Source organism: Leuresthes tenuis, unplaced genomic scaffold, assembly GCF_036924035.1.
Source record: "Leuresthes tenuis unplaced genomic scaffold, fLeuTen1.0.hap1 SCAF_3, whole genome shotgun sequence".
NCBI lineage: Eukaryota > Metazoa > Chordata > Actinopteri > Atheriniformes > Atherinopsidae > Leuresthes > Leuresthes tenuis.
In genome coordinates, this window is record NW_027325357.1 from 15,985,008 (window position 1) to 15,997,060 (window position 12,053).

Sequence of the window (12,053 nt, forward strand, 5' to 3'; positions counted from 1 at the left end):
TAATTACTCGACGGCCCTGTTTTTTTTCTACTGTGTTGGTTTGAATGGTCTATTCTGACATTGATGTACAATCTCGTTTGTTTGTTTTTGCTCACACACCATTTTCATAACTCTGCCTCCACATAGTGCGACAATTGCTTCAAGCAGTTAAGATGTGATCAAAGTGATGTCTTTTCAGCTTTTCTTCAAGCAGTTGAACAGAAATGTTGCGATAATGCGTGAGAAATGGAAACCACACCTGGTTGATTGCAGCTGATAGATCATTCGTAGTTGCACAAGTCCGAAGCGGTTACTAAAAACACTCTGCTGCTGCATTGTAATATCCACAGTAGCTATGGATATGTAGTATGAACACTCTCACCGACCTTTTGAGTGTAAAAGGGTTTATATTAATGTGCAAACTATTCAAAAATAGAAAGGGAAAGATGATACTTGGCTTGAAAATGTCAAAAGTAAACCCTGCCCAGTTGTGGACCATAATTGTTTCGACAAATTAAATGAAAGATTTATTTGTGGCAGAATGACAGAAGTTGAAGAGCATTGAGATGAAAAAGGAATGGATCATGATAGAAGCATCTCATTATCTGTCGTCAATGATAAAGGCACGAATCTGAGGTGTGATGGCAAGGGTATGTTTGCTGAGTCAAACTCAGGTTTTTTTTATGCTGTGGCTGTTAATAAAAGTAGCAGGATTCATTTTGCAGCTCAACTTCAACTCATCCTGCAATTCAAGAAGTTCTTAAGTAAAATAAGTTACCTGATGTCAAATTATTGTTTGAAACATCCTAAACAACATTTTAACCTGCAGAGAACAAAATTGGAGACAAAAAAAACAAAACACATAGGCAGAACAACTGATGATATATATATATGTATTATCTATCTTTATAAATGACAATGCCTTGGTTAAAAGTATATCTACTAATGTAATCATATTGTTACTCATTTATACTTTGTGTTAAGCAGACACCCTCACAGTCAAAGCTGTCAACGGTCTGTTTAAGAGAATAAATTACTGACAATGTCGAACTCACAATGTCATCCACAATCTTGGAATTTACTTTTTGGGAAACAGCTAGAGGTCCCTCTTGTGGCTAAAATACCATGCGATCCGTCAATTAGGTAACCATTAGGTAAGCCCTAAACATTAGTCCCTAGTCATTCATTTCCAGAAGATCTATGCCATTAGACCATTTCTCTCACAGCAGGATGGCAGACTCTCTGTGTAAGCTGTGCCATCTCTCGACAAAGTCTTCTGGACAAACTGTTAAGGAGCGTGGCAAATGGGGTAGCAAAAAGGAGTTCATCCTGTCTGTTGCCGGTGCTATTATTGGACTTGGCAATGTGTGGAGATTTCCATATCTTTGCTACAAGAACGGTGGTGGTGAGCATTTCTACTTTCTAATTACTTGGGATAGTATTACTACTGCTGTTTATTAAAAGTTCAGTATAAACATGCACATTTATGAACTTTGTCTTGTTAGAATTAAAATGAGTAACATAAATAGGAGCATGGTAAATGATCAGCTTAATTTTTCATTACTCACAAAGGCAGGTTTTTTCCAGCTGTTATTACATACTTGTTACACGAGCTGTTGAATTATTTCTGAAGACTGGGGATCTAGACAGAAGTTCATAGTGGGATGAGGGAAGTTATTGATGAATGCAGTATTAGAATTCAAAGCTTCTTAGGTTTCATCCTTTTATGCACTGCAACAAATGAGAAAAACTGCTTACTTTCTCTGCTTCTCATGACTTCATCTCTAAAGATTTACAGATTTGACAGGTTATGAAAGATTGAAAATACTGCCTGTATGTATGAAAGGAACAGAGTCATTCTTTTCTTTTTTATGACAGAACTCAGCAGTGCTCCAGTTAGTTATATGATGTTTAAAAAACACTTGTTTATGCATATACATACAGGCATACATATATTTATATACATATACATATAGATATATATAAATATATGTATGCCTGTATGTATATATATATAAATCAATGTCATTCACACAGTGAAATACATAACATATGCATGTATATGTAATGTATGACAGGATTTTACACTAAATAAACTTGACAGATTATTGACAATTGATAGGTTTAAGATGTCCTTTTTATAAACTTACTTGGATAAGATTGTACACTTATAATACAAACCAGCTTCACTATACACACTGAGAAATCCGCTTTATCGCTCCAGCTGTTTCCTATGAGGATACAAGCCCTGCACCTTGAAATTTGTTAAAATTTTGCACCTTCCTGTCTGAACCTTTTGAAAGAAAAATTCTTCACCCATAGTGACAAAAGGCATTTTCATGTTCTGGTACAGAAATGCATCCACTGGAAAAGCCAGCCCACTTACGGTTATTTTAAATTGATTTATTTTTAAGTTATTTCAAAATAACCAGTTAATCAATCTCACACGGCCACAGTACAAACATGCAAACAACTCACAAAGAGACCACAACTAAGATTGGAATCCAGAACTCTCTTGTGACATTGCAGGAGTTTAGTCTATCCATTTATTAATACTTTGGGGGTCCTGCAGATACAGATGTTTACCCTTTGTTGTTAGAGATGGATTTGTACATTTGAAATAAAATCCGAATGAGAATTTCTGTACCTTGCAGGGTACTTTCCTGAGAACTGTAAGCTGAGTTTATTTGACCATACTTTTCAAAGTTATAGTGTTAGGGCTCCTTTTAATTAGTGATGTGATATAATATGATATGATATGTGGATTGAATCGCTGCTGGGTCCTTTCTCTGTAGAGTTTGCATAAGCCCGCCGTGCATCTATGGATTCTCTACAGGTCAAATTATTTGGAGATTGTAAATTGACCCTAAGAGTCAGTGTGTGGTTACATGATACACGTCTGTGTTGACCCTGCAGTGGGCTGACGACCCATCTGTGTTTCGCCGGTTGGCACCTGAGATTGGCTCCAGCCGCTCCATGACCCTGAATTGTATTAAGCGGGTATAGAAAATGGATGGATGGATAAATAGATAAAATACAGTATGATTAATAATTATTTCACAAAGTACTCCTCAACAAACCTATTTACAAGTTATGAAATGTTTCTCCTTAACAGACAATTTGTTGAAAACATCAGGGATGTGTGCAATAGGAACAATAATATGATAAACCATCATTAAGAAACCTTTCAATCACTGTGGAATTAAATCTCCCTTTCGAGACCGAAAATAGTTGTTTTGTGCATGAATTTAGACAAGGTACTCATAGAGTGACTTTCTGATAGTATCAAGGCTTTACAACGAACAAAAGCCAACAAAATTACAATTACACAATTATTTATACTTTCTGAACACTGATACAGCATGTGATTTGGTTTTCATGGTTTCAGAACAAGAACAGAAGAAACCAGCTCAAGATAGAGATTCATTAGAGTGGCAGATGTAATCTCAGTGACCTTCCTATTCTTCTTTACCTTAACTGTATTAGGAACTAGTGATGTGTCAGTCGCGAACGAGCCGGTTCAAACAGCCGGCTCTTTTAAGTGAACGATGAGAGGCGGCTCACGTCTGTTTTTTTTTTTGTTTTTTTTACTTTTCACTTGCGGGCGCTGCGGGCGTTGGCTACGGGTGTCACGAGCATGCTGTGCAACCAATCATGTGAGGATTGACAAGGATCATAGCACCAAGCGGGGGGTGGGGGTGGGGGGTGGGGGGGGGCGCTGAGACGGTGACAGGAGGAGGAGGGAGAGATGCGCTGAAGGAGAGAGAGGAGTGTGGTGCAAAGATGAGTGAAAACAGAAAAAGAAGTAGCCTTTGGATGCATTTTGACAGTTGTGACAACATGAAAGCACAGTGTAGAATTTGTAAAGTGAAGCTTTCCTATTGAGCAGGGTCAACAAATAACTTACACAGACATTTGAGAGCTGTACATCCAGCAGCTCAGTTGGAAGAAAAAAGGTGGGCAAGCATGCACTTTAATTTCTATGCTTAGGCTTTTATAGGCATTTTCTATCTGCTTTGTGTAGCAGTGGTTCTTCAAGCAAGTTAGAGAGTTACAAGGGATTTTACAACTGTAAATGCAATTGGCTACAGCAATTTATTGAAATTTAAGAGATATATGTGTTCAAATACAAATCACAAGTCAAAACAGCGCTAGATTTGGCTGAATTCTAAAAGGTAGGTAAAAGTAGTAAAATGGAGAGCCGTTTCTTCTTGGTGAGCTGAGCACAATGATCCGGTTCAGTAAAAAGAGCCGAAATTCCCATCACTACTAGGAATGCTTAAACCTTAGAGGCTCATAATATAACATACATATTAATAAAACAAGATAAACAGTCACAAAGTGTATCTTTTCCATCACATAATAAAATGCTAAAACAATGGACTTTCAATAGGTTACAACAAACACGTAAATAAATCCCATCAATTAAATGTGCTCTCCTGTTACACCTGGTTTAAAAGAAACAAGCAAACGAGTGGAAGTCCTAAAGTAGTGGCATGCACCTTTGGTGGAGGTTGTAACCCTGAACAAGTAACTACATGTTTGATATTTCTGTCAAAGTAAAGGTAAGTTTCTTTAACACGTTTTACTACATTTCTGTATGTTTCTCTGTCTGACTGTGTTTACAGTACTGTTGTGGTTACCTAAAAGCTAATCATAACTATTTCTTTTGGCTCGTTGTACTGCTGCAGGTGCCACTGAAAATATTTTTTCTTGGCTTTAGATATGAAACCACAATTAATTGAAAATTTGTTGGATATAGTCTGTATTGAATTCTACTGCTACATATTCAATGTTACCACTTGAAACTGAGGGTGGAAATATGGTTAGTTGAATAGTAAGTATCTAAGAAAATTCAATACACTTTGATGTTGGGACTTCAAACTTTCCCACTGGGCTCGAGGAACTTGTGACAGTCATTTTTCACATTCACTAACGTTAAATGCTATACATAATATGCAAAATGAGCACAAAACAACAGATTAATTGATTAATTGTAGGATCCTGTGATGTAACTTTAGTCATCTGCGCCAGTTGTGAAAGTTGGGGGCACGTGCATTTTGATCATCAACCAGTTCTAAAGGTGGCGCAAAATCCCGCCAGACAAGGAAAATGATGCACAGAATGCGAACAGCATGGGTGTTACAACAGAGACTGATCAAGGAATATCACTACTATCCACTTATCTCACTCATGCAGAAAACTCTTGGCTGAATAATGCAAAATAAATGGAAGGGTGTATAATTTGGCAAGGTCCCAATGGTATGGTAATGTTAAGGTAATGTTTGCTATGTGTAGCTGCACAGAGGAGAATGAAGGCGGTGTTAAACATGTTTACGTTTGAATGTTAATGACTTTTTAACTGCTTTTATTTAGAAGCTTGGCGACAATGGTCATAAGCCAAAATTTAGATTTGATGATGTTTAAAACTGTTAACATAATGTTAGAAAGCCATGTCACCTCAGAAAGGTAAGCTAAAAATGCTTTCTTCATAATACATACCTTCCTACATACTTATAGATAGGCAATAGCCAGTAATGATGCAGTTAATGCCTGTCAGAATAAAAAAATGTGCTCGTAAAAAAAACCTGTCTAATGAGACTGCTTTTAATTACTTTTGGCTCTCGATTGGATCGATTCCATGAGAAACAGTTAGTGAGCCACCAGTCCTCACATCTGTGAACAGTATATTGAGTCATATTAGTTGTGAAATCTGGATGGAGTGTGGAAAGAAGTTTTGCTCTGGTTTAATGGTGTCAGAAATGTGGTTTCAAAAAAATATAAATGTAACCTATCATAAATAACAACTGCGTAACATAACGTGTAAGTACTTATTGAACAAAACTTATTGAACAAAACTTATTGAACAAAACTTATTGAACTTTACTAAAATGCAGAAGCAGAGTGAAGAAAAACTAAGTACAACCTTAATTCTTCCATCGAAAATAAAAAGATAAGCAACAGTCAGCAGCTACTAAACAAAAGCACCTGATTATTCTATCATCAGCATTTCTCAGCACCTCTATAAAAACAAAGATTGTGACATTTTGCTGGTCTGGAGCAACTTGGAGAAGTAACTGTTGCTGCACACCAACCAGAGTTATACGGCAATTTCCAAATAATTTAGTCCACCAATTGAGTTCATCATTCCACAGTTAAAGATTTAAAGCAGTTAACAGGCTTTCCAGGAGTGGACTTTCCAGCAGGTTCATCCCCTAGTCAGACAGCATCCAAACCCTGTTCTCTCTAAAAGGAACACGGCAGCACAACTTAGGTTAGTAAAGTTACATCTGAACAAACCACAAGACTTCTGGAACAATGGACAGAAAAGTAAAAATAGAGCCATTTGGTGAATACCAATCTCAGCATATCAGCACAAAACACCTCATACCAACTGTTTAGGACAGTGTCTGAGGGCTGATGATTTGAGCTTGTTTTGCAGCAACAGGACCTGGACCTGAATGCTCGTAGTGGAAAATGTGAAACCATCTTTCCAACAGCTGAAGCTTGGCTGAAACTGAGTCACACAACAGCTCAATGAAGAAAATCTACAGCACAACGTCTGAATAAGAAATGAGCAGCAATTTATCCACAATTAGAGAGACTTATAAGGTCATATGTTATAACATCATGAGTTATTACTGCGAAACTATTGAATCATGGGGTGAATTGAGTTCTTCACACATCCTCTGCTTTTCTTTGGCTTAGTTGCTGTTGAATAAAAAATGACATAGTGTCATATGTCATGGGCTGCACAGTGGGAAACCACCACCTCACAGCATGAATGTTCCTTTTTCAAATCTCCACTTGGGCATACCTCTGCAGAGCTTGCATGTTCTCTGGCTTCCTACCAAATTCCAAAAAACATGCGGGTCAATTGGTGATTTTAAGTTGACTGCGTGGAAAGTAATTGAATTAACAAAAGACGTCAAGTCTTGTTTTTCATACTCATTTTGAGTATTGTCATAATATCTGATATGTAAAACCTTAGTATTTAAAGCCTTGTTTTTACTTCGACTGTAGCAGGGTTTTTTTTCGGGTTAACATAAACAATACTCCTCTAGCACAGTGTAGCAAAATTGGCATTTCAAAATTAGTAATACTGTTTATACCAAACTCTATGTTTTGTAACTTACAGATCCTCAGACATTATTAACCACCTTTAAATGTGTTGTTTTATGGTTTCAGAATGGTGAAGAAAGCTGGTGGAATTATTTGGTACAAAAATGATCAAAGCTCTGCCGCTCAGTTTTTAGCTTTTTTTCCCTCTCTCTTGTGAGAATTACAATGAATAGTCTTTAAAAATATTGCATATACCTGATAGAAGTACACAGAAACAAAGAGAGGACCTTCAAGCCAAGGGCTAAGATTACAGAGTCTGGCTCTGTCCCCGATTCCTTTTTTTTTTCCTTTTACAGACAACACAATTCAACGGTCAGACTGGGGTATCATTAACAGAATTAAAAGACTTGCTTTATGATAATCAACATCGTAAACCTCCTCTAAATCTCAAAGGATGAGCAGATTATCAACCCAAAAGATTTTACTCCAGAGACAATTGCAAAAAAGATATGGGAAAGGTGATGATAAACATTGTTTACTGTGGATGATGACCTATTCATTTAGTCAGGCGTGTTAAGGCACGATAATGGTTATAGGGCAGAGAGTTTTTAGGACCATGATTGCAACACAGTGTCCTAGCTTGTAGTTGTTCCATGTTTTCCTGCCTGCCACAAGTATCTTATGACACAAACTGAATGTAGCACGCCCCTCCATTCGTTGTGCAAGCGCTGTTGGATGTCCACGTGTCGGGATTGCTGTTCTGGACACATGGGGAGAGGAAAATTACCCAATATACATCTTTACCACTTGAGCAGGTGAAGAATCGCTATGCTGATCTGACCTTAGCTGTGAAAGTGCAGATGTTTAACAGGAGATATAAATCCGTACCGCAGCATGTCCAATGGATCGACCACTGCAGGCTTTTTTCTGAAGATGTGCTCAAACTGGTTAAAAAGAAGGATAAACATATTGAGTTTTGATGTTAATCTTTTGCTGTAAAGTTTTTACAGTTTCTACTGTCATAGAAAGCAAAATGCTGCAAAAGTATCACATGGAGCTTAAGAGTAGGTTAAAAAAATTACAAGCACTATGTCATAGCGGGCTTACTAAACGATTATTCAACACAAATTTTAACTGGGTGGTGGCTGAGTTTGGAATTTTCCTTAACTTTATTTCTTTCCCAGATACAACAATAAACACTGTATAAAACCTCTCCACAATTGATCCTTGATTCTAAGTATTATGTCAGATGAGGACAACATTGTATCTTACGTAAAACATTATATATTTATTTTGTAACTGACAACAATAAAATTAAATATCATTTGATGCACATAATGGAGCCTGCACCTGGACAACTTTCAGAATTATTGTCATAGTACAGCAGATGCCAACTCAAACCAACTCAAGTTTTCTAAAAATCTGTTCAGAAAGGCTGCGAAAAGAGATTAAGATAGGCTGCAAGGTACACTTATGAATGAGTGTAATCAAGCGAATGCATGACACATTTGTGATACGTGTGAGAGTATTCTCCGACTGGTTTTCTCCTCAGGCTAACACAGGGAAATTGAATCCTGTAATTGATCACATGAACTGCTTCAGGAAACACTAAAAACTGAAAAGTAAAAATATATAGACAGATACAAGAATGAACATATAAGTGAATAAACTAGTGAGAGGCAGGCTAGGGTCAGTACTGATTGTAGCCATAAAACTAAAATGAGAAATTGATGGACAAAAGGTTAGAATGATCTCACTATGAAAATATAAAAATTAAAAAGAATGCCCATACTTCCATGAGTCATTAAGTGTCCCTTCTTTCTTGCCTTTCTTTTTTCTAGTAGATTGGGAAGTGCAAGGAGAGAATTTCCCACAAAGAATTTAATTAATTTCAGTTTTATTCATATAGTGCCAAAACACAAAAAATTTGATCTCAAGGCACTTCAAAGATACAATCCAATTTTCAAGGCAATTATTTCCAAATTCTTTGTAATATAAGTCATAATCCAATGAAATCCCCCAAAAGCTGAATAGTCCAACAGAGCCAATTAAAAAAAAAGTTGCCTTGCTAAGGAAACCAAGAGATAGCTTCAAAACCTCTCTTCAATCCAATCCCCCATCCTTAGCGTGCACGAGGTAACTGGAAAGAAAAATAAACTTTTAACAGGAGGAAACCTCTGGCAAAACTAGACTCAGGCAGGGTGACCATCTGCCTCGACCGGCTGGGAGTTGAGAGGACAGGAAAGAGGGGACAACAAACACCATAACACCAGACCAGGGATACCTGCTGAGAAAGAGAAACACAAGTTAAAGAGAGAGGAAAGGAAAGAGAGGGTGTCTGCTTTCCTGACGTATAAAGGCAGCTGGTTCCACAGACAGGGGCTTGATAACTGCCTCCCATTCCACTTTTAGAAACTCTGGGAACCATAAGTAAACCTGGAGTCTGAGAGCCAAGTGCTTTGTTGGGAAAATATCATACTGTGAGACCTTCAAGATATGATAGAGCTTGATCATTTAGAGCTTTGTATGCGAGGAGAATAATTTAAAATTTGATTCTAGATTTAACAAGAAGTCAGTGAAGAGAAGCTAAAACTGGAACTCTCCTTTTAGTTATCATCAGAACTCTGGCTGCACTATTTTGGATCAGCTGGATGCTTTTCAGAGATTTTTTTGGGACCGCCCATTGACAAAGAATTACAGTACTTCAATTTTGGCATGACAAATGCATGCGCCAGTTTTTCTGTATCACTCTGAGATGTTCCTAATTTTGCCAATTTTACAAAGCTGAAAGTTCTAAAAACCTGTGTTATATGCGAGTCAGAGGGAGAGGTCTTAGATGGCTTATTGTTGATCTTATTAAGTCTTTTGAGGGTATAACCAAGACAGACATCACATAAAAGCAGTTTTTTAAGCATTATTTAAACCTGCATTGACAGAAAATGTGCAGATGCAGAAGGACAATTTGAGAGGTTTGGATGCAAGGTTGAGAAAGTAGGAGCTGAACAAATGATATCATCACTTTCAACAGTTTGTGCTAAACTGGTAAATTGGTTCATTTTAAATACGAGGCTATATTAGTATGATTTTTTTCATTGTTATAAAGTCTTGCATTTTCAGTTTCTTTCCAACTTGGGTGCCCTGTGGACTTTGTGCAAGTGTTGTTATGAACACATCTACCCATTGATTTTTCAACAAAAAAAGAAATGCTTATAATGCCAAATGCATCAAATTTGATACAAGTATTTCTGAGATCTATTGCATCACTATATGGTTAAAAACTTTACTCAAAACCCTCCTGTGTACAATCTGATACTTGTCTTCCACCCCCTGGTGGATACCTTTTTCACTACAACAATTCAGACACAGCCCTTAGGTCAGTCCAAAATGGCCTCCTTCAATTAGTTCCCAACTTGCTGGATCAAGGTAAAGAAAATTGTGATTTTGAGGATTTTCCAGGAAGATTTTCTTTGAAATTCTTTGAAAGAACACCTAATCTGTTGAAGCAAGTTATAATTATTTGATTTTCTGCAGTTTAGTATATAGTAAAATCATGCAGAAAATTTGTGTTCAAATTTGATATTATAAGTAAAAAGTGGAATCTTTTTTCATGGTGGAATATGCCTTATATTGATCATTGTGCATTATAAACATGTTTTGATGAATCAATTACACAAATTACAGATCAAAATGGGATGTTCAGAACAAATAATTGCACTCAGAAATTGATAAACCTGGTGTCCTCTTTCGTTGTCATCACTCCCCTAACCCTAACCACAAGACCACATGAGACGCTGGGATCGGAAGACCAAAACATATGTCACGAAGAGGCTGATGTTCTTGTTATCGCCGTAACTGCTGTTTTCATGTTAACCACTTGTCACAATAAAGGAAAGTTAGTGGAAAAGGTAGTAGTTAAGAGGCCGATGTTCTCGTTGAATAGCCTGAACTTCTGTTCTCATGCTTCCCACTATTCACTATAAAACAAAAAGTAACTGGAAAAGGTAACAGTTTGAAAAACTAAAGAGGCTGATGTTCTTGTTGTATCGCCAGAATTGCATGAAATGCCCGATGTATCATTTACGATACAAATGGAAAAACATATAGGCAAATACTTTTTTGTAATTTTTATTTTTTATTTTGCTTAAGGCCCTAATCCCTGCCTTACCCCCAACCTTAAATTTTCATTGCCTCAAAATGGATAGGTTCAATGTGGTATCAAAGTCATACAAATAATTAACTCTCCACTTTGGATGCATTCAAGGCTTTTCAGAGGTTTAATTTTATGCACTTAGATTGACTCTTCAAATTGGGTGACAGATGACACCTAAACACAGAGTCATCCTCTTACTGGACGTGGCGTGAATTGACACAAAAAAATCAAGAAAAGGATGAGTTATAACACTCCACACGACTTGCCTTTTTAAAGCTAGACTATATGTTCATTTGTTTGCTGAAGTCTCATCTCCTTACAATGCAAATGCCTACAGTGACGTGAAAAGGCAACATGTGTTGCATCTTGGCATTCTGTCCCCACACAATTCTGTGAGACTAGGTTGGCTGTTTATATTGTTGCTTTTTCATTTTTTTGCAGAGGTAGTTTTTGCTACCTTCTTTGAAGGGCAAGGTGAAGTAGTGAGGAATTCAGTCTTTTGCAGTCTGCGGCTTCACTGCTAAATTACCAAATATCAGAACATCCTACACACTGAACTTGTGAAGCATACTAAGCAAAATATATTTTAAAAAACAATCAACCAAAAGAAATATAACGGTATGGGCTCGTATCAATCATGGATAGTCCCTAGATAACAAAAAAGATAATGGACGTGATTAAAGTCAAAGTCAAATTTATTTGTATAGCACATTTCATGTACAAAACAATTCAAAGTGCTTTACATAAAAGCACTACAACAGGGAGCAGAAAAAGCATTTAGAATATGTAAAAGAATATAAATAGAAAGAAATTAAATAGAAAGAATTAAAAATAATTAAAATGAATAAAAACAAGCAACAGT

General features: G+C 36.8%; 1 protein-coding gene across 1 annotated transcript in view; it reads left to right on the forward strand.

The window, feature by feature from the left end:
* The first annotated feature begins 924 nt into the window (after positions 1–924).
* The window catches only part of LOC140303354 (sodium- and chloride-dependent GABA transporter 3-like), a 28,361-nt gene continuing 17,232 nt past the window's right edge, over positions 925–12,053 (forward strand). Inside the window, exon 1 of the mRNA XM_072382085.1 lies at positions 925–1,384. Coding sequence (XP_072238186.1) covers positions 1,180–1,384 — 205 coding nt within the window. The 5' untranslated portion in view covers positions 925–1,179. The remainder of the gene's footprint in view (positions 1,385–12,053) is intronic.